Here is a 22,633-nt window from a genome sequence, read left to right as displayed (position 1 = left end):
ACCTGGCAGTGTTCATTCCGGGCGTCCTAAACTGGAAAGCGGATTTCCTCAGTCGCCAGGACATGCACGCCGAAGAGTGGAGTCTTCATCTAGATGTCTTTTAACTCCTAGTGGACAAGTGGGGCCTACCAGATGTAGACCTGATGGCATCTCGACATAATCACAAGGTTCTGGTCTTCGGATCAAGGACCAGTGATCCTCAAGCAGCGTTCGTGGACGCACTGGCAATTCCATGGAACTTTCGGCTGCCTTGTGTGTTTCATCCAGTGGGCGGTTATCCGAACTATGTTGAAAGCCCGCAAACCGGTATCTGCCCGGATTTATTACAGGGTCTGTAATTCTTACTTCACCTGGTGTGCTGAGAAGAATTATGATGCAAACAGATTCAGAACGTCCAGAATTCTGGCCTTTCTGCAACGCGGACTGGACTTAGGCCTTCGTTTGGTCTCCCTCAAGGTTCACATATCTTCCTTGTCGGTTTGGTTTCAGAGAAATATTGCGTCTGTACCTGATGTTCATACATTCACTCAGGGTGTCTTATGGATTCAGCCTCCCTATGTCCCTCCTGTTGCTCCATGGGATCTGTCTGTTATCCTGAATGCCCTGCAAGAGTCTCCATTTGAACCTCTTGAGTCGGTGGACCTTAAATGTCTCACGGCCTAGGTCTTGTTCTTACTGGCTATTGCTTCTGCTAGAAGGGTGTCACATTTGGGCGCATTGTCCTGTAGTCCACCCTTTCTAATATTTCATCGTGACCGAGCAGTTCTTAGAACTCGCCCTGGTTTTTTACTTAAGGTGGTGTCATCTTTTCACCTTAACCAAGAGATTGTGGTTCCGACCTTTATCTCTTCTGATTTGTCCTCCAAAGAGCGGTCTTTGGATGTGAAAAGGTCTCTCCGTATATATGTGGAGAGGACTGCCTCTATCAGGAGGTCAGATACTCTTACTGTCCTGTTTGGTTTCCACAAACGTGGCTGTCCTGCGAATAAGCAAACCTTGGCTATATGGATAAGAATGGTGATTGCACAAGCTTTATGCGCAGGCGGATCTCCCAGCTCCTGCTGCTATTAAAGCCCATTCTACTCGGTCTGTAGGACCTTCTTGGGCGGCCCGCCCGCAGAACAATTATGCAAGGCGGCTACATGGTCCTCAGTGAACACGTTCATTAGGTTCTATGCCTTTGATACTTCCGCCAACCAGAATGCTTCCTTTGTACGCTGGGTTCTCATACCCGCTAAGGCGCGTGCCCTCCCTTGAGGAATTGATTTAGACTTGCCATTGTTAACTCTTTTTCTGCAAGGTACATTGGGTTCCACAGGGCGCCCACCCTGACGCACCTAGTTTCTATGAGTTTGTATGGCATTAGCCGTTGGTCCCTTCTCCTGTCGTGAGAATGTGTTTCTATGTGACTAACATCTGCATTCTCTCTTGCCTACTCCTGCATTGGACTTTTTAACGAAACTGAGCTCACAGTGCTTGGAGGTGGGGTTATAGAGGAGGCCCCAATGCATCCTGGTACAGCCTAAAGCTTTAGCCTGTTGGTGCTTCTGGATCAAGATCCACTCTACATCCCGATGTTTCCCTGTGGAACCCAATGTACTTCGCAGAAAGAGAGTTAACCATGGTAAGTTTACCAGAACTCTCCTTTTAACACTAAACGTTGAATGGAGTTGGTGGTATATAGGTTTCATAACACCCATTTACAGGCTAGCGATGTTAAAGGGGCAGTCTTAGAACACTGCGTGAATCACTGCTATTAGGAAGACATGTTTAAATCAAGTCACACGTGGTCTGCCTAATCTCTGCAGGAGGTAAATACTGGCTGTGTATGGCTGTAGATAATATATCCAGTAGTGTTCCAGGAGGCTGTGACCGCCTTGTAATGCCACAGCTGAAAGGGGTAAAGTAGGAAAATGCCCAGCAGCACTGGCAAGAAGCCGGATGACTGCAAGGACTGTATGTCCGTGAATAAGCCAGGGCCAGGTGTCTGCGATGCGTTCTGGATAGTGATGTGACCGTATCAACTGCAGACCTGATGGGAGGAGGTGGCTGCACTGAAGCATTGGGGAGCTCCAGTAAAATGTGTCCAGTAGCTTTGACTGCCCGGGTATGGGTTGTTGGGTCGACACACATTAGGTCGACATGCATTGTGTCAACCACTAAAGGTCGACATGCGCTAAGTCGGCTGGGTGTCTAGGTCGACAGGGTTGTTAGGTCGACATGTGCAAGGTCGACAGGTCAAAAGATCGACATGGGTGTTTTAACTTTTTTTGGTGTATTTTTCTTCTTAGAGTGACGGGGAACCGCAATTAGTGCACCGCGTCCCCTCGCATGGCTCGTTTCGCTTGCCATGCTTTGGGCAAGGTGCCTTGCTCCGCTCCTGCTGCACTCTGCACAGATTACCGTTCCCATTAGTAGTCCACGTGGATCGTAAAGTATGAAAAAGGTCAAAAAAATGAAAGAAAAAAAATCGTCAAAAACTCATGTCGACCTTTTGACCTGTCGACCTAGACACCCTGTCGACCTTTACTGGTCGACCCAATGCTTGTCGACCTAATGCATGTCGCCCTAACTACCGCAACCCGACTGCCCACCGGAATGTCACTTTATTATATTTTAGTCATTGTGAGCACTGCAGGCATCTTCACATTTGACACCACAAAGCGAATGCTTGCATGTACATGTCCATTTGCATCTGCTCCTACATCAGAGAGTGATTTCATGGTTTATTTGCCTTTTATAATTAAAAGGCTTTTAGCTCTAGTAACGCTAACGTGTATTAGCTGATGGTGTCATGAATTGCTCCTCTCCCATCTCAAATAATAGTGGCTTTTATCGGTAACCATTGAACTACTGGACGTACTCTTTATATGGTCCATTTTACGTATGTCCATACATAATCCTAAAACTTGTAGTCTTGGCATTATATTTCTATATTGTATTTCTTTAACTTTCTTTAATAAACTATTTGAAACATTTGTGTTGTGTGAGATTGTTTAATTCCAAACGTAAGACCCAATCGCTATACACCTATTTTAGATGCAATGTGTGTCATTAATATGTTACTACAACTCGGTTTTCTTTTCTACTTTTTTCATTAAAAACATTTTCTTGACAGGTAACACACCTCCTCTCACCCCTGCTTCTTCCGGTGATTTCTCAAACTCCAGGACAGTACATAGCACTAAAATTCGTCAGGAAGAGCTAGAGGTGACAGAGCAGCTAAGAAAGGTTGGTTTGTTCTATTCCCCAACAACACTCAAATTCCATATTGTTTACTCTATTGCACAGGTGGTTGCGCAAATAGTGGTCTTTCATTCCTGTACCTTTTATTCCAAGTCCAGGATTTTCCTGTGTAATAATTAGAAGTTTCTTACTGAATGTCCATGTATCCATCAAAATGGGGTCTCTCTCAGGAGGCCATAATGACTAGTGCTTTAATTACTAGACACATTGAAAGCTGTAGTAATATATGTTTCTCTAGCATCCATAAGGGCTATTGGGGACAGATTAGTACGATGGTTATAGACGGGTCCAAAGGAGCCAGTGCACTTAAAAAAAAAAATCTCAACTGGGTGTGCTGGCTCCTACCCTCTATGCCGCCTCCTACAGGTCAGTTTAGAAAAAAGTGCCTTCAGGAGAGGATGCACACTCTGCAAGCTCCAGAGTTTTTCTTCAAATTCTTTTACATTTTTATTTCTTTCAGTATGCTGTTTAAGCAACAGCATACCTGTGCCATGGGAGTTGGGGGGGCGGTCACCGGCCTCTTGAGGTGCAGAGCTGCTTCCCCGCTGCAGGACCACTGTCCTGAGGGGCCATTTGTTCAGCGGGGCATGGCTCCTTGGTTGTTGCTGCCGCAGCATGCCGCACACCCCTAACGCTGCCTGAAGGTGATCATCGTTGGTGAGTACACACCGGGGACCCAGCTAGGGGGATCCCCGGTTCACTGTGTGGCAGAAGCGCAGGTGAGGCGTACGGGTCCCTCCTGGGGGGGACCCGCTGTAGCCCCTGCGTGGGACTGGCTAATATACCTTGTACCAAGCATTTATGTGAGGCTACAAACACTTAGGAGAGACATGGGCAGTATAAAGATTACACAGTAGCTCCGGCGCCATGGCGGGGGGCGGAGCTACATCAGAGCGGGCTCCGCTGCATTTCGGCGCCTTCCTCTGCATAAGCAGCAGCCTCACACAGCTCCTCCATAACGGTCACACGCTGGATCACTGGTACCCAGTGTAGAGGGGGAGAGCCACTATATTGTGCACAAATATCATCCCTCTGACGGAATTTCAAAGACAGTCTCATTGTTTATGTGAAACGCTGATAGCTTCACTGGGGACTGTGCCGCGTTGGGTGCGCAGGTGTCCTCTCTCCTGTGTCTCATCTCACATGCAATAGGGTATGCTGGTATTGTATTTCAGGCTGTGTTGTATGTGTATTATACCAGTTTTTCTTTTTCACAATGGTAAAAAACAGAAGTTATGCAGTGTGTGTAATGCTAGATTTTCCCCTAGCTTATCTGGCTCAATTTCATGTGAGCAGTGTAGTCAGTCATCACAAAATGCTGATGATTATGTTGGGGAGAGTCAAGAGCCCTCCTGACTGGGGGCTACAAAAACTATGATGTCTGATATGTCATCTCAACTCACTTCAAATGCCAATAAGACTCAGGAACTGCAACAATCAGTGGCAAATCTTCCTGCTAAACATCCCCCCCTGTCCACTGCAGGTGCACAAAACCGTGCTTTACCTGCAGTTCTATCAGATACTGATGATGATATATAGGAGGATGGGAATGATGTGGACCCCATAAGCGGGGATTCCACCCCTACTCAGGGTATTGAACCCCTCATATTGGCTATTCGGGATGTCTTAAAGCTCCCCCTGGAGGATGCTAATAATCAGCAGTCATTTTTCCTCCCACAAGACAAAATGACAGTCACATTTCCTGACTCCAAGGAATTGGATGATATATTTAAAATAGTCTGGAAGAATCCAGATAAGAAATATCAGGTGTCCAAACGGTTTTTGCACACATTCCCCTTTGCCCCTGAAGGCAGGAAATTCTGGTAAGAGTCTCCAGCAGTAGACGTCTCAGTCTTTCGCCTATCTAAGAAGGTGGTACCCCCTGCTCCGGGCTCCTTTATGGTAAAGGACCCGGCAGATAGATTTCAGAGTGGTCTCAATTTTCCTATCTACACTGCTGCAGGTGTAGCTCAAAGACCGGTCATTGCAGGTTGCTGGATGACACATGCAATTCATTCCTGGGCTACTCAAATTCAGGAAGGTCTTTCGGGTGATATGAACTTAGTCACTACGGTAACTTTCCAAAAACACATTCAGGACACTGCTAGAGTCCTCTGTGACTCTCTTAAAGAGATTGGCAATATTTACTCTAGGACCACGGCTATGGCTGTGTCTGCGCGCAGAGCCATATGGTTGTGTCAGTGGATTGCTGATGCTGACTCCAAATGTAATGTGGATTATCCTCCCTTCACAGGTGAATGGCTTTTTGGAGGTGAATTGGATACATGGATTTCCAGAGCTACTGCTGGGAAATCCACGTTTTACCTGGGACCGTCTACTCAGTCCTTTTGGTCCTCCAGATTTCAATCTAGAGCCACGGGGGCCTCCCAACGCCATTGCCGGATCTCAGGACCAGAGCACCAGTTCTGCTTCTGCAAAGACTTCAGCATGACGGTGCCCACCCACCCCAAAGGGGATCTCGTGGTGGGAGCTTGGTTATGTCACTACAGCCACATCTGGGACGGTTCCTGCCAAGATGCTTGGGTAAGGAACCTTGTCTTTCAGGGTTACAAGCTGGAGTTCGATGGTGTTCCTCCCCAACGATTTTTCAAATCAGGCTTACCAGCTTTGGAAAATATGCGTGGTACGCTATTACTGGCCGTAACTAAGCAGGTCCAGTCCCAGGTCATTGTTCCAGTACCCCTACATCAATGAGGACAGGGTTACTACTCCAGTCTATTCGTAGTACCAAAACCAGACTGGTCTGTGAGACCCATTCTGAATCTGAAGTCCTTGAATCCTTACCTGAAGGTTTTCAAATTCAAGATGGAATCTTTGAGAGCAGTGATCGCAGGCCTGGAACAACGGGGATTCCTTGTGTCCCTGGATATCATGGACGCTTACCTCCATATCCCAATTTGGCGGCCTCATCAGGCCTATCTGCGGTTCGCCCTACTGAACGATCACTATCAGTTTCAGGCGTTACCCTTCGGCCTGTCTACAGCTCCGAGGGTGTTCACGAAGGTGATGGCGGAATTGATGTTTCAGCTCATGGTCCATGGGGGTCAACGTAATTCCATACCTGGACGATCTCCTGATAAAAGCGAGTACCAGGGAGCTTCTATTGCTCCATCTAGATCGCACTATCCAACTTCTGTCTCACCACAGGTGGATCCTCAATCTGCTGAAGTCCCACCTGGAACCGTTTCAGCGGCTCCTGTTTCTGGGGATGCTCCTGGATACTGTAGCACAGAAAGTGTTCCTCTCAGAGGAAAAAGTGAGAACATTTCAAGAAATGGTTCGCATGGTGCTCCGACCTGCCCGAGTATCCATTCATCTTTGCATAAAGTTGTTGGGAAAGATGGTGGCCTCGTACGAGGCGATACAGTTCGGAAGGTTTCATGCCAGACCATTCCAATTGGATATCCTGAACAAGTGGTCTGCTTCCCATCTTCAGATGCATCGGATGATTTGGCTGTCACCCCAGGCCAGGATTTCACTCCTGTGGTGGCTACAGTCTTCCAACCTGCTGGAAAGTCAACGCTTTGGGATTCCGGGTTGGATCCTCCTCACGACGGATGCGAGTCAGAGTATGGAAAGCTGTCACCCAGGGGGCGCAGTTCCAGGACAGGTGGTCTGTCCAAGAAGCCCTCCTTCCAATCAACATCCTGAAACTTCGGGCCATCTACAATGCTCTGATTCAGGCATCCCCTCTACTCCAGGATCGGGCGATCCAGGTTCAGTCTGATAACGCCACAGCTGAGGCGTACATCAGTCGACAAGGAGGGACATAAAGCAGAGCCTGCATGCGAGAAGTGTCAAGAATACTCTTCTGGGCAGAAGGAAATGCAAGAGCACTGTCCGCAATCTTCATTCCGGGGGTGGACAACTGGGAAGAGGACTACCTCAGTCGCCACGATCTTCACCCAGGGGAGTGGGGACTACACCCTCAGGTGTTTCAACAGACCCGACAGGTGGGGCTGCCCACAGATCGACATGATGGCCTCTTGCCTCAACAAGAAGCTTCGTTGCTATTGCTCGCGAACCAGAGACCCTCAGGCAAGCGCAGTGGATACGCTAACAACGCCTTTGCCTTACCAGCTGGTCTACCTATTTCCTCCGATTCCATTGATCCCCAGGGTACTCAAGAGGATCAGGCATCAAGGAGTGCAGGTAATCATGATTGCCCCGGATTGGCCCCGAGGAGCGTGGTACGTGGCTCTTGTGGACATGTCCGAGAGGACCCTTGGCCTCTGCCACGAAGAAAAAATCTTCAGCAAGGATCGTTCGTCTACCCGGACTTATGGCGGCTTCGTTTGACGGCATGGAAGTTGAGCGGAACATCTTTGCTCACAAAGGGCTTTCCAAAAAGGTCATTGCCACTATAGTGCAAGCCAGTAAACCTGTGACGTCAAAACACTATCCTATCTGGCGGAGATATGTCTATTGGTGCGAGGAATGCACATATCCATCTGCAGAATTCCACTTGGGGAGATTCCTTTGTTTCCTGCAGGCTGGAGTGGATAAAGGCTTACGTCTTGGATCCATTAAGGTCCAGATTTCAGCTCTTTCCGTCTTCTTCCAGAAGAAGTTGGCTCTCCTGCCAGAAGTTCAGACCTTCTTGCAAGGGGTGCTTCACATACAACCTCCGTTTGTGCCGCCTACGGCACTTTGGGATTTGGATGTAGTGTTCCGCTTTCTACAGTCCTCCTGGTTTGAACCTCTGATGACTGTAGAAGACAAGTACCTCACGTGGAAGACGGTGATGTTACTGGCCCTGGCTTCTGCTAGACGTCTCAGAATTAGGGGCCCTATCGTGTGAAAGTGCCTATTTGATCTTTTACGAGGACAGAGCGGAGCTCCGGACTAGACAGCAGTTCCTGCAGAAGGTGGTCTCCGCGTTTCACTTGAATCAACCTATTGTGATTCCGTCCGCTTCAGGCACTTCTGCCCCTCCGGAAGCATTGGATGCAATGCGAGCCTTGAAAATCTATGTCAAGAGGACGGCTCGGATCAGAAAGACGGATTCCTTGTTCGTGCTGTATGATGCTCAGAAGAAGGGTTGCACTGCTTCAAAGCAGTCTATTGGTCGTTGGATTCGGCTTACTATCCAACAGGCCTATGTGTCGGCAGCCTTACCTGTTCCACAGTCTCTGAAGGCCCACTCTACGAAATCGGTGGGGTCTTGCTGGGCGGCTGCCCGTGGAGTTTCGGCCCTCCAACTGTGTCGGGCTGCGACCTGGTCGGGGAAGAACACCTTTGTGAAGTTCTACAAATTTGATACCCTGGCCAAAGAGGATACCCAGTTTGGGCAGGCGGTGCTGCAGATGTCTCCGCACGTTCTGGAAGCTTTGGGACATCCCCATCGTACTAATCTGTCCCCAATTTCCCTTATGGATTTAAAATACCTACCGGTAAATCCTTTTCTCGTAGTCCATAAGGGATATTGGGCGCCCGCCTCTGTGCGTTGACTTTCTGCAGGTTCTCTGTTAGGTGTTACCTGTTCAGCTGTTGATGTTGCCAGCCGTTGCTGATCCGGTTATGTTTTGGTGTGCTGGTGTCTAAATCTCACCACACTTATTGTTATGTTCCTTCTCTCAAGTATGTCATTCTCCTTCGGGCACTGTTTTACCTATAACTGACCTCTAGGAGGAGGCATAGAGGGGAAGAGCCAGCACACCCAGTTGAAGAAATTTAAAGTGCACTGGCTCCTTTGGACAAGTCTAAACCCATCGTAATAATCTGTCCCCAATATCCCTTATTAGCTACGAGAAAAGGATTTACCGGTAGGTATTTAAAATTCTATTTTCTGTGGTTTAGTAATAAAGTGAAACATCTGATAGAGCTGAACAAGGGGGTACATTGGAAACACCAGTGGCTAAGAAATAGAAATTCTATTTTAGGGTATTATATTTATAATGACAGCCCCTTGCGGGCTCGGCACGGGTTCTATCCCCACTCTATGGGTGTCGCGGACACCCATGAGTGGGAAAAGTCCCTGTTGGTCAGGATGACAACCGTCTGGATTGTGAGGGGGCAGAATGTAGGGGGAGTTTGTGACAGTCGGTCTCCTGACCGCCGGTGACATGACTACATCTCTCATGGCATGGCACCGCAAACTACACACAAATCACACAAACTGCAAATGGAAAGAAACAGCATTGATGTTAAAAGTTACAATAATTGGCAATTGCCTTGACTGATTTGTAAATCTGAGTAAGACAACACATTTGGTTTTTGTACACCTTAACAAGATACACAAGTTTTGCAGCTTTATTAGTTCCCAAGCGGTTTCTCTATTTTGACTGCACCAAACCAAATGTTGAAAATATTCTTTCTACTGAAGCTGATGACGCAGCAGCTGTTAGCAATTGCTCTACTGTTACCGTGATATTTTCATTACCAGCTACAGTTTCTGAACCAATGTGCATTTTCCACCAATCTATTGATGCCACTGTTGATACAACATCGTGGTCAAACGAGGTCATTAAACGGGGCTGCTTTTGCTTGGAACTTGACTAGTGTTGATAGAAAGGTATTTGAATGTGGATATTATAATTATTATTATTATCCTTTATTTATATGGTGCCACAAGGGATCCGCAGCACCCATTACAGAATACATAATTAAATGAGCAAAACAAGAAAACAGCACTTACAGTTCAAGACAATATAGGACAAGTATAGAAAACCCGGGCTTAGGTGCCATCAAAGGGAGTATGGAGTATAAGATAGTATAAGTTAGAAAAGCACACAAGGAAAGAACGCCCTGCTCTTGCGAGCTTACAATCTAAAAGGTTGAGGGGCTGACAGACCGGAGTGACGAAGGAGTAGACAGTGAGCATAGACAGGAGGGAAAGGAGGAGAGTTAGCTGGGTTTGGTGAAGAAGTAGGTCTTGACAGCCAGTTTGAAGTTTTATAGAGAGGTGGAGAATTCCATAGATAGGAAGCAGCACATGCAAAATCTTGTAGGGAGGAGGTAATCAGTTTGCAGGAGAGACGGCGTGCATTATCATAGCAAAGAGGACGGGTGGGAATGTAAAGAGTGATGAGGTCAGAGATGTAAGAGGGAGAAGAATGGGTGAGGGTTTTGTAGGTTAGTGTGAAAAGCTTGAATTGTATTCTGAATGGGAAGGGATATTTCTCTGACGTCCTAGTGGATGCTGGGAACTCCGTAAGGACCATGGGGAATAGACGGGCTCCGCAGGAGACTGGGCACTCTAAAAGAAAGATTAGGTACTATCTGGTGTGCACTGGCTCCTCCCACTATGACCCTCCTCCAGACCTCAGTTAGATTTCTGTGCCTGGCCGAGCTGGATGCACACTAGGGGCTCTCCTGAGCTCCTAGAAAGAAAGTTTATTTTAGGTTTTTTATTTTACAGTGAGACCTGCTGGCAACAGGCTCACTGCATCGAGGGCATCGAGGGACTAAGGGGAGAAGAAGCGAACCTACCTGCTTGCAGCTAGCTTGGGCTTCTTAGGCTACTGGACACCATTAGCTCCAGAGGGATCGACCGCATGGAACTGGCCTTGGTGTTCGTTCCCGGAGCCGCGCCGCCGTCCCCCTTACAGAGCCAGAAGCAAGAAGAGGTCCGGAAAATCGGCGGCAGAAGACTTCGGTCTTCACCAAGGTAGCGCACAGCACTGCAGCTGTGCGCCATTGCTCCTCATGCACACTTCACACTCCGGTCACTGAGGGTGCAGGGCGCTGGGGGGGGGCGCCCTGAGGGCAATATATGACACCTTGGCTGGCAAATCTACATCATATATAGTCCTAGAGGCTATATAGATGTAAAATTACCCCTGCCAGTATTCCAGAAAAAGCGGGAGAAAGTCAGTTGAAAAAGGGGCGGGGCTTCTCCCTCAGCACACTGGCGCCATTTTCTCTTCACAGTGCAGCTGGAAGACAGCTCCCCAGGCTCTCCCCTGTAGTTTTCAGGCTCAAAGGGTTAAAAAGAGGGGGGGGGGCACAAAATTTAGGCGCAATATTGTATATACAAGCAGCTATTGGGAAAAATTCACTCAATATAGTGTTAATCCCAAAATTATATAGCGCTCTGGTGTGTGCTGGCATACTCTCTCTCTGTCTCCCCAAAGGGCTGTGTGGGGTCCTGTCCTCAGTCAGAGCATTCCCTGTGTGTGTGCGGTGTGTTGGTACGGCTGTGTCGACACATTTGATGAGGAGGCTTATGTGATGGCAGAGCAGATGCCGATAAATGTGATGTCGCCCCCTGTGGGGCCGACACCAGAGTGGATGGATAGGTGGAAGGTATAACCGACAGTGTCAACTCCTTACATAAAAGGCTGGATGACGTAACAGCTATGGGACAGCCGGCTTCTCAGCCCGCGCCTGCCCAGGCGTCTCAAAGGCCATCAGGGGCTCAAAAACGCCCGCTCCCTCAGATGGCAGACACAGATGTCGACACGGAGTCTGACTCCAGTGTCGACGAGGTTGAGACATATACACAATCCACTAGGAACATCCGTTACATGATCCCGGCAATAAAAAATGTGTTACACATTTCTGACATTAACCCAAGTACCACTAAAAAAGGGTTTTATGTTTGGGGAGAAAAAGCAGGCAGTGTTTTGTTCCCCCATCAAATGAGTGAATGAAGTGTGAAAAAGCGTGGGTTCCCCCGATAAGAAACTGGTAATTTCTAAAAAGTTACTTATGGCGTACCCTTTCCCGCCAGAGGATAAGTTACGCTGGGAGATATCCCCTAGGGTGGATAAGGCGCTCACACGTTTGGCAAAAAAGGTGGCACTGCCGTCTTAGGATACGGCCACTTTGAAGGTACCTGCTGATAAAAAGCAGGAGGCTATCCTGAAGTCTGTATTTACACACTCAGGTACTAGACTGAGACCTGCAGATAGTGCTGCTGCAGCGTGGTCTGTAACCCTGTCAAACAGGGATACTATATTGCGAACATAAGACGTCGTCTTATATATGAGGGATGCACAGAGGGATATTTTGCCGGCTGGCATCCAGAATTAATGCAATGTCCATTCTGTCAGGAGGGTATTAGAGACCCGACACTGGACAGGTGATGCTGACTTTAAAAGGCACATAGAGCCTTATAAGGGTGAGGAATTGTTTAGGGATGGTCTCTGGGACCTCGTATCCACAGCAACAGCTGGGAAGAAAATTTTTTACCTCAGGTTTCCTCACAGCCTAAGAAAGCACTGTATTATCAGGTACAGTCCTTTCGGCTTCAGAAAAGCAAGCGGGTCAAAGGCGCTTCCTTTCTGCACAGAGACGAGGGAAGAGGGAAAAAGCTGCACCAGTCAGCCAGTTCCCAGAATCAAAATTCTTCCCCCGCTTCCTCTGAGTCCACCGCATGACGCGGGGGCTCCACAGGCGTAGCCAGGTACGGTGGGGGGCCGCCTCAAAAATTTCAGCGATCAGTGGGCTCGCTCACAGGTGGATCCCTGGATCCTTCAAGTAGTATCTTAGGGGTACAAGCTGGAATTCGAGGCGTCTCCCCCCCGCTGTTTCCTCAAATCTGCCTTGCCGACAACTCCCTCAGGCAGGGAGGCTGTGCTAGAGGCAATTCACAAGCTGTATTCCCAGCAGGTGATAGTCAAGGTGCCCCTACTTCAACAAGGACGGGGTTACTATTCCACACTGTTTGTGGTACCGAAACCGGACGGTTCGGTGAGACCCATTTTAAATTTGAAATCCTTGAACACATACATAAAAAAATTCAAGTTCAAGATGGAATCGCTCAGGGCGGTTATTGCAAGCCTGGAGGAGGGGGATTACATGGTATCCCTGGACATCAAGGATGCTTACCTACATGTCCCCATTTACCATCCTCACCAGGAGTACCTCAGATTTGTGGTACAGGATTGCCATTACCAATTCCAAACACTGCCGTTTGGACTGTCCACGGCACCGAGGGTCTTTACCAAGGTAATGGCAGAAATGATGATACTCCTTCGAGAAAGGAAGTTTTAATTATCCCGTACTTGGACGATCTCCTTATAAAGGCGAGGTCCAAGGAGCAGTTGTTGGTCGGAGTAGCACTATCTCGGGAAGTGCTACAACAGCACGGATGGATTCTATACATTCCAAAGTCACAGCTGGTTCCTACCACACGCCTACTGTTCCTGGGGATGGTTCTGGACACAGAACAGAAAAAAGTGTTTCTCCCGCAGGAGAAAGCCAAGGAGCTGTCATCTCTAGTCAGAGACCTCCTGAAACCAAAACAGGTATTGGTGCATCACTGCACACGAGTCCTGGGAAAAATGGTAGCTTCTTACGAAGCAAAATTCCATTCGGCAGGTTCCATGCAAGAACCTTTCAGTGGGACCTCTTGGACAAGTGGTCGGGATCGCATCTTCAGATGCATCGGCTGATAACCCTGTCTCCAAGGACCAGGGTATCTCTAATGTGGTGGCTGCAGAGTGCTCATCTTCAAGAGGGCCGCAGATTCGGCATACAGGACTGGGTCCTGGTAACCACGGATGCCAGCCTTCGAGGCTGGGGGGCAGTCACACAGGGAAGAAATTTCCAAGGACTTTGGTCAAGTCAGGAGTCGTCCCTACACATAAATATTCTGGAACTGAGGGCCATTTACAATGCCCTAAGTCTAGCAAGGCCTCTGCTTCAAAACCAGCCGGTACTGATCCAATCAGACAACATCACGGCAGTCGCCCATGTAAACCGACAGGGCGACACAAGAAGCAAGATGGCGATGGCAGAAGCCACAAGGATTCTCCGATGGGCGGAAAATCACGTCTTAGCACTGTCAGCAGTGTTCATTCCGGGAGTGGACAACTGGGAAGCAGACTTCCTCAGCAGACACGACCTACACCCGGGAGAGTGGGGACTTCATCCAGAAGTCTTCCAACTGTTGGTAAACCGTTGGGAAAGGCCACAGGTGGACATGATGGCGTCCCGCCTAAACAAAAAACTAGATATTGCGCCAGGTCAAGGGACCCTCAGGCAATAGCTGTGGACGCTCTAGTGACACCGTGGGTGTATCAGTCGGTTTATGTATTCCCTCCTCTGCCTCTCATACCAAAGGTACTGAGAATAATAAGAAAACGAGGAGTAAGAACGATACTCGTGGTTCCGGATTGGCCAAGAAGAGCTTGGTACCCAGAACTTCAAGAAATGATATCAGAGGACCCATGGCCTCTACCGCTCAGACAGGATCTGCTACAGCAGGGGCCCTGTCTGTTCCAAGACTTACCGTGGCTGCGTTTGACGGCATGGCGGTTGAATTCCGGATCCTAAAGGAAAAAGGCATTCCGGAAGAAGTCATTCCTACGCTGATAAAAGCCAGGAAAGAAGTAACCGCAAACCATTATCACCGTATTTGGCGGCAATATGTTGCGTGGTGTGAGGCCAGGAAGGCCCCAACAGTGGAATTTCAGCTGGGTCGTTTTCTGCACTTCCTACAGTCAGGGGTGACTATGGGCCTAAAATTGGGTTCCATTAAGGTCCAGATTTCGGCTCTGTCGATTTTCTTCCAGAAAGAACTGGCTTCACTGCCTGGAGTTCAGACATTTGTAAAGGGAGTGCTACATATTCAGCCCCCTTTTGTGCCTCCTGTGGCACCTTGGGATCTCAACGTGGTGTTGAGTTTCTTAAAATCACATTGGTTTGAGCCAGTTAAAACTGTGGATTTGAAATATCTCACGTGGAAAGTGGTCATGTTATTGGCCTTGGCTTCGGCCAGGCGTGTGTCAGAATTGGCGGCTTTGTCATGTAAAAGCCCTTATCTGATTTTCCTTATGGATAGGGCAGAATTGATGACTCCACCCCAGTTTCTCCCTAAGGTGGTATCAGCTTTTCACTTGAACCAACCTATTGTAGTGCCTGCGGCTACTAGGGACTTGGAAGATTCCAAGTTACTGGACGTAGTCAGGGCCTTAAAAATTTATATTTCCAGGACGGCTGGAGTCAGGAAAACTGACTCGCTTTTTATCCTGTAGGCACCCAACAAAATAGGTGCTCCTGCTTCTAAGCAGACTATTGCTCGCTGAATTTGTAGCACAATTCAGCTGGAGCATTCTGCGGCTGGATTGCCGCATCCTAAATCAGTAAAAGCCCATTCCACGAGGAAAGTGGGCTCATCTTGGGCGGCTGCCCGAGGGGTCTCGGCTTTACAATTTTGCCGAGCTGCAACTTGGTCAGAGGCAAACACGTTTGCTAAATTCTACAAAACTGATACCCTGGCTGAGGAGGACCTTGAGTTCTCTCATTCGGTGCTGCAGAGTCATCCGCACTCTCCCGCCCGTTTGGGAGCTTTGGTATAATCCCCATGGTCCTTACGGAGTTCCCAGCATCCACTAGGACGTCAGAGAAAATAAGATTTAACTCACCGGTAAATCTATTTCTCGTAGTCCGTAGTGGATGCTGGGCGCCCATCCCAAGTGCGGATTGTCTGCAATACTTGTATGTAGTTATTGCCTAACTAAGGGTTATTGTTGAGCCATCTGTTGAGAGGCTCAGTTATATTTCATACTGTTAACTGGGTGTAGTATCACGAGTTATACGGTGTGATTGGTGTGGCTGGTATGAGTCTTACCCGGGATTCAAAATTCTTCCTTATTGTGTCAGCTCTTCCGGGCACAGTATCCTAACTGAGGTCTGGAGGAGGGTCATAGTGGGAGGAGCCAGTGCACACCAGATAGTACCTTATCTTTCTTTTAGAGTGCCCAGTCTCCTGCGGAGCCAGTCTATTCCCCATGGTCCTTACGGAGTTCCCAGCATCCACTACGGACTACGAGAAATAGATTTACCGGTGAGTTAAATCTTATTTTTTCTTTGGCAAACTTAAGAGCTTCTAACTTTCTCTTACGTCCTAGAGGATGCTGGGGTCTGCAAAAGTACCATGGGGTATAGACGGGTCCACTAGAAGCCATTGGCACTTTAAGAGTTTGAGAGATGTGGGCTGGCTCCTCCCTCTATGCCCCTCCTACAAGACTCGGTTTAGAAAATGTGCCCGGAGGTTTTTATTTTACAGGGAGGCTGCTGGCAACAGCCTCCCTGCTTCGTGGGACTAGGGGGGGGGGGGGGGAGTAGTGTCCGCCCTGCGGGGTCTGAGCCACTGTCACCGCTGACAGGACACTGAGCTCCTGAGGGGATCGAATGTTCCCCGCCACAGGGTATCGCTCACCCTGGCAGCATGCCGCCACCCCTTACAGAGCCAGAAGATCAGTGGCGAGTCTGTCACCGGCTTCCCTAGCAAGCGGGGAGCCGGTGTGAAAATGGCGGCAACAGGGTATGGAGCGTAGTACTGACTGCTCTCCGGGGCTCAGTGGTACATAGTGCGGCGCTTGTTAGGGGCACCCTGAGCCAGCACCTACACTGACCTCTAAGCCTGTTAGGGTCCCAGGATCGCTGCCAGCATGATTCCCCATGCCAGTATAATCTCCAGAAGAGCGGGAAGACTGCACCATTAAGGGGGCGGAGCTTCTCAGAGCGGACCCAGCAGCGTTCAGCACCATTTTCCTGCCTGCAGAAATGCTGTCAGTGAAGAGCAGTCTCTCCATATCAACTCAAGCTATCTCTTACGGTACCAGGGGGTTGTAGAAGGCTGTGTAACCTATTTAGGTACACAGTCAGCGCTGGTAGGGGTCTCCCTTTACCTCGAAAGCGCTGTGTGTGGGTTGGCTCCAATCTCTGTGCGTCTCTTGCCATTCTTGGGGGTGAAACTCTGTCTATCCTCCCGTGTGTGGAGTGTTTGGGGTCTCCATTTAGCTATGTGCAGGGACTCTGTGTCATATGCTGCAGAGGATATGTCCTCTCAGGATGATCTCATTCCATGTAATCAGGATTGCACTGTTTTAGCGCAGATACCAGCAAGGGAACCTGCATGGTTATCCTCTATCAAAACTATGATTTCTCAGATTTCTACTAGGGTTGCACAGAATGAATCTGCAACTCAGGTTTTACAGAACTCTATGGCAGTTTGGTCCGGTTCTGTTACCTCAGGTACCCCCCCACTGTAGGTTCCCACAAACGTGCTCTTGCCCAGATTATGCAAGGTGACACGGATACCGATTCAGACACGGGGGATGGGGATGTGCTCAGGGGGGCCGCATTTCTTTGCTAAAGGAGTGCAGTTGATGATGGAGGCTATTAGGGATGTGTTGAATATTGCTGATGCAACACCTGCGCAGGTTGAGGAGGCTTACTTCACTGACGATAAGAAAGCCTCGCTAACCTTCCCTGCGTCCAAAGAATTAAATGCTATTTTTTTAAAAAGCATGGGAAAATCCGTAGAAAAAATTCCAGATCCCTAAGAGGGTTCTGGTTGCTTTCCCCTTCCCTGAGGATAGAAAAAAATAGGAAAACCCACCCATAGTGGACGCGTCTGTATCGAGACTCTCGAAAAAGGTGGTTTTACCGGTTCCAGGATCAACCGCCTTAAAGGAGTCGGCTGATCGCAAAGTTGATTCTACGCTCAAATCCATATACACGGCTTCTGGGGCGATGCTATGTCCTACTATTGCCTGTGCATGGATTTCCAAAGCTATAGTAAGGTGGTCAGGCACATTACTTGAGGATTTGGATACAATGGATAAAAGTGACGTTGAATTGTTGTTACGTAACATTCAGGATTCTGCAGGATTTATGGTGGAACCCATGAAATACCTGGGTTCAATGGCTGCAGGAATTTCTTCCATGTCTGTCTCAGCTCGCCGAGGACTGTGGCTGCGCCAGTGGTCTGCCGACGCAAAATCCAGGAGAAGTGTGGAGACTCTACCCTACACAGGTCAGGCTCTCTTTGGGGAAGCGTTGGATGCGTGGATCTCCACGGCTACAGTGGGTATGTCACCTTTTCTTCCCTCAGCTGCACCTGCTACGAAGAAACCTTTTTCTTCATCTGCATCACAGTCCTTTCGGGTTGCTAAAACAAGAAAAGCCAAACCGTCCAACACTTTCTTTAGAGGAGGTTGACCAAAATCCAAGAAACCCGCTGCTGCGGGTTCCCAGGAACACAAACCTGCTTTAGCTACACCAAAGTCCTCAGCATGACGGTGGACCGCACGGCCTGGAGGTAGGGCCGGTGTGGGCGAGACTCAGACGTTTCAGTCACGTCTGGGTGTCGTCTGGCCTGGATCCCTGGGTACAAGATATTGTGTCCCAGGGGTACCGGCTGGAATTTCAAGATCTCCTACTTCACCAGTTCTTCAAATCAGGCTTGCCGGCTTTGCCGGCAGACAGGGCTATCCTAGGGAGCCATTCTGAAGTTGGTGGGGGCACAGGTTATTGTACTAGTTCCTCCACAGATGCAAAACAAGGGTTACTATTCGAACCTTTTCGTGGTACTGAAACCGGATGGTTCGGTCAGGCCCATTCTGAACTTAAAATCATTAAACCCCTTTCTGAGGGAGTTCAAGGTAAAAATTGAGTCTCTAAGGGCGGTGATATCAGGTCTGGAGGAGGGGGGATTCCTGCTATACCTGGATATCAAGGATGCGTACCTCCACATTCCGATTTGGCTACCGCATCAAGCTTATCTCAGATTTGCACTGTTGGACTGTCACTATCCGTTCCAGGCCCTGCCATTCGGCCTCTCCACAGCACAGAGGGTATTCACCAAGGTGATGGCGGAAATTATGGTTATCCTCCGCAGACAGGGGGTGAACATTTCCATATCTGGACGATCTGCTGATAAAGGCATCATCCAAGGAGAAGCTGTTACAGTCCATTCTTCTCGCGACCCACCTGCTCAGGGAACATGGTTGGATCCTGAATCTTCCAAAATCACATTTGGAACCAACCAGGAGGTTGTACTTTCTGGTAATGATCCTCGACACGGAAGTGCAGAGGGTGTTTCTTCCAGAGGAAAAAGCGTTGGTGATACAAACAATGGTCTGGAATGTCCTGAAGCCAGCCCGGGTGTCGGTTCATCAGTGCATTCGTCTTCTGGGAAAGATGGTTTCCTCTTACGAGGCTCTACAGTACGGGAGGTTTCATGCACGGTCCTTCCAACTGGATCTCCTGGACAAGTGGTCGGGATCCCATCTACATATACACCAGAGAATAAGTCTGTCGCCAAAGGCCAGGATCTCACTCCTCTAGTGGCTGCAATTACCTCACCTTCTGGAAGGCCGCAGGTTCGGGATTCAGGACTGGATCCTTCTAACCACGAATGCAAGTCTCCGGGGCTGGGGTGCAGTCACTCAAGGAAAAACCTTCCAAGGAAGGTGGTCAAGTCTGGAAGCCAGCCTGCCGATAAACATTCTGGAACTAAGAGCCGTCTACAACGGTGTTCTCCAAGCGGCCCATCTTCTGAGAAATCGGGCCATTCAAGTGCAGTCGGACAATGTAACGACAGTGGCTTACATAAACCGACAGGGCGGAACGAAGAGCAGAGCTGCAATGTCAGAGGTAACAAGAAAAACATGCATTGGCGCTGTCAGCAATCTTCATTCCGGGAGAGACAACTGGGAAGCGTACTTCCTCAGCAGACACGATCTCCATCCAGGGAAGTGGGGTCTCCATCCGGAGGTGTTCAAGGAGGTAACAGATCTTTGGGGTGTACCTCAAATAGACATGATGGCCTCTCGTCTCAACAAGAAGCTTCGGCGATATTGTTCCAGGTCGAGGGACCCGCAAGCAGTGGCGGTGGATGCCCTAGTGACTCCGTGGGTTTTCCAGTTGGTGTACGTGTTTCCTCCACTCCCACTCATTCCAAGAGTTGTAAAGCTCATAAGGAGAACAAGGGTTCAAGCGATCCTCATTGCTCCAGACTGGCCAAGAAGGTCTTGGTACGCGGATCTTCTGGATCTACTGCTAGAAGAGCCAAGGCCTCTTCCTCTTCGGGAGGACCTGCTGCAGCATGGGCCGTTCGCCTATCAACACTTACCGCGGCTACGTTTGCCGGCAGGGAGGTTGAACGCCAGATACTAGCTCGGAAGGGCATTTCGAACAAGGTTATTCCTACCCTGATACAGGCTAGGAAAGGAGTAACGTCTAAACATTGGAAAAAATATGTATCTTGGTGTGAGTCCAAGAAGTTTTCTACGGTGGAGTTTCGACTGGAACGTTTTCTCCTCTTCCTGCAAGCAGGTGTGGATATGGGCCTGAGGTTAGGATCCATAAAGGTCCAAATTTTGGCCCTATCCATTTTCTTCCAGAAACAATTGGCTGCCCTCCCTGAGGTTCAGACTTCTTTGAAGGGAGTTCTGCACATCCAACCTCCCTTTGTACTGCCTACGGCGCCCTGGGATCTTAACGTGGTTTTGCAGTTCCTCCAGTCGGACTGGTTTGAACCTCAACAGGAGGTTGAGGTCAAGTTTCTCACGTGGAAGGCTGTCACTTTGTTGGCCTTAGCTTCTGCTAGACGTGTGTCGGAGTTGGGGGCTTTGTCATGTAAAAGCCCATACTTGATCTTCCATGAAGATAGAGCTGATCTTCGGACACGTCGGCAGTTTCTTCCGAAGGTTGTGTCGGCATTTCATATCATCCAACTATTGTGGTGCCAGTTGCGACTGACCCCTCAATTTCATCAAAGTCCTTAGATGTTGTAAGGGCTCTAAAAATCTATGTGAGGAGGACTGTTAGTCACAGAAAATTGGACTCTCTGTTTGTCCTTTATGATCCCAAGAAAATTGGGTGTCCTGCTTCTAAGCAGACGATCTCTCGCTGGATCAGGTTCACTATCCAGCATGCGTATTCTACGGCAGGCTTGCAGTGTCCTACGTCTGTTAAGACCCACTCTACTCGTAAGGTGGGTTCTTCCTGGGCGGCTGCCCAGGGTGTCTCGGCTTTACAACTCTGCTGAGCAGCTACTTGGTCGGGGTCGAACACGTTCGCCAAGTTCTACAAGTTCGATACTTTGGCCTCTAAGTACCTTAAGTTTGATCAATTGGTTCTGCAGGAGCCTCCGCGCTCTCCCTCCTATTCTGGGAGCTTTGGTACATCCCCATGGTACTAATGTGGACCCCAGCATCCTCAAGGGTGTAAGAGAAAATAGGATTTTGGTTGCCTACCGGTAAATCCTTTTCTCGTAGTCCGTAGAGCAGGGGTGGCCAACCAGTCGGAGACAAAGAGTCAAAAAATCTTGTTAGGTACGTCAAAGAGCCAACATCGAGCCAAAGGCACGTGCAAAAATAAGGTGTGGCCTTGTGCCTGCTAGGCCATGCCCATGCTATAAAATGCATTGAAATAGTGAAAGCCACATAAAATACTTTGAAAAAGCCACTTCCACATAAAATATATCAAAAAAGACAGATTCACATAATCCCCTATGTGTCACTCGATCCAGCACTCTGCTGTGTCACTTCAGCCAGCTCCCCTATGTGTCAATGTGTCACTCCTGCCAGCACCCTCCTGTGTCACTCCTGCCAGCTCCCCATGTGCCACTCCTGCTAGCACCCTCCTGTGTCACTCCAGCCAGCACCCCCATTGTGTCTCTCCTGCCAGGACACTCCTGTGTCATCCCAGCGAGTTCCCCTCGTGTCACTCCAGCACACCCTCATACGTCACTACAGATGCCCCCCAACTCGTGCCATTGCAGCAGCCCCTTATGTGACCTCTGTTTGCTGGTGGCTCCCTCGGTTCTTAGTCCCCATAGTGCTGATGCGTGTCTGGCTGGAGTGCAGCGGATTTTGGATCTGTTGTGGTCACGTGATTTTGAGTGTCGGGAGCCACAATTGAATATAGAAAGAGCCACTTGAGGCTCAAGAGCCACAGGTTGGCCACTGCTGCCGTAGAGGTTGCTGTGGGCGCCTGCCCAGCGTTTCGTTTTCCTGCAGTTGTTATCTGGTTCAGTACAACTTTGTTTTTAGTAGAGTACTGCATTGTTACTTGGTAAGTAAAATTTCAGCCGTTGCTGTGTTTCAAGCTAGTTAGCTTAATTTGCCTTGTATGTGTGAGCTGGTGTGAATCTCTCCACTCTCTGTGTAAAATCCTTCTCTCGAAGATGTCTGTCTCCTCGGGCACAGTTTCTAGACTGAGTCTGGTAGGAGGGGCATAGAGGGAGGAGCCAGCCCACACTCTCAAACTCTTAAAGTGCCAATGGCTCCTAGTGGACCCGTCTATACCCCATGGTACTAATGTGGACCCCAGCATCCTCTACGGACTACGAGAAAAGGATTTACCGGTAGGTAACCAAAATCCTATTTTTTTCTTCTGCAGTTAGACAACTACCACATTAACTTGGGTGCATCAAGTCAGCGAGAAAATGTGCAGGTCCAACTGCTTTAAACAACAGATGGAATAACTTGCGCCCTCTTAGCTGCAGCTTAGTCCCGCTCACAGGGGCACCAACTCTTGCTCAGCATATATACAAATAATTGCAGAATGGTCCTCAAGCGCTGGCGCTTGAGGACTGTTCTCCAATTATTTGTATAGGTCCCACTGCTTGATAAAAGTGGTCCAAAAATTTCTTCATGCTTGGTTTGTCCAGATTTAGGCC

General features: G+C 48.9%; 1 protein-coding gene across 1 annotated transcript in view; it reads left to right on the top strand.

The window, feature by feature from the left end:
- Positions 1-22,633, top strand: part of LRCH3 (leucine rich repeats and calponin homology domain containing 3) — a 318,072-nt gene that overhangs the window by 258,813 nt on the left and 36,626 nt on the right. The window contains exon 18 of the mRNA XM_063916572.1: positions 3,119-3,231. Coding sequence (XP_063772642.1) covers positions 3,119-3,231 — 113 coding nt within the window. The remainder of the gene's footprint in view (positions 1-3,118; positions 3,232-22,633) is intronic.

Source organism: Pseudophryne corroboree, chromosome 4 (assembly GCF_028390025.1).
Source record: "Pseudophryne corroboree isolate aPseCor3 chromosome 4, aPseCor3.hap2, whole genome shotgun sequence".
Lineage (NCBI taxonomy): Eukaryota > Metazoa > Chordata > Amphibia > Anura > Myobatrachidae > Pseudophryne > Pseudophryne corroboree.
This window is presented reverse-complemented; position numbering and strand designations above follow the sequence as displayed.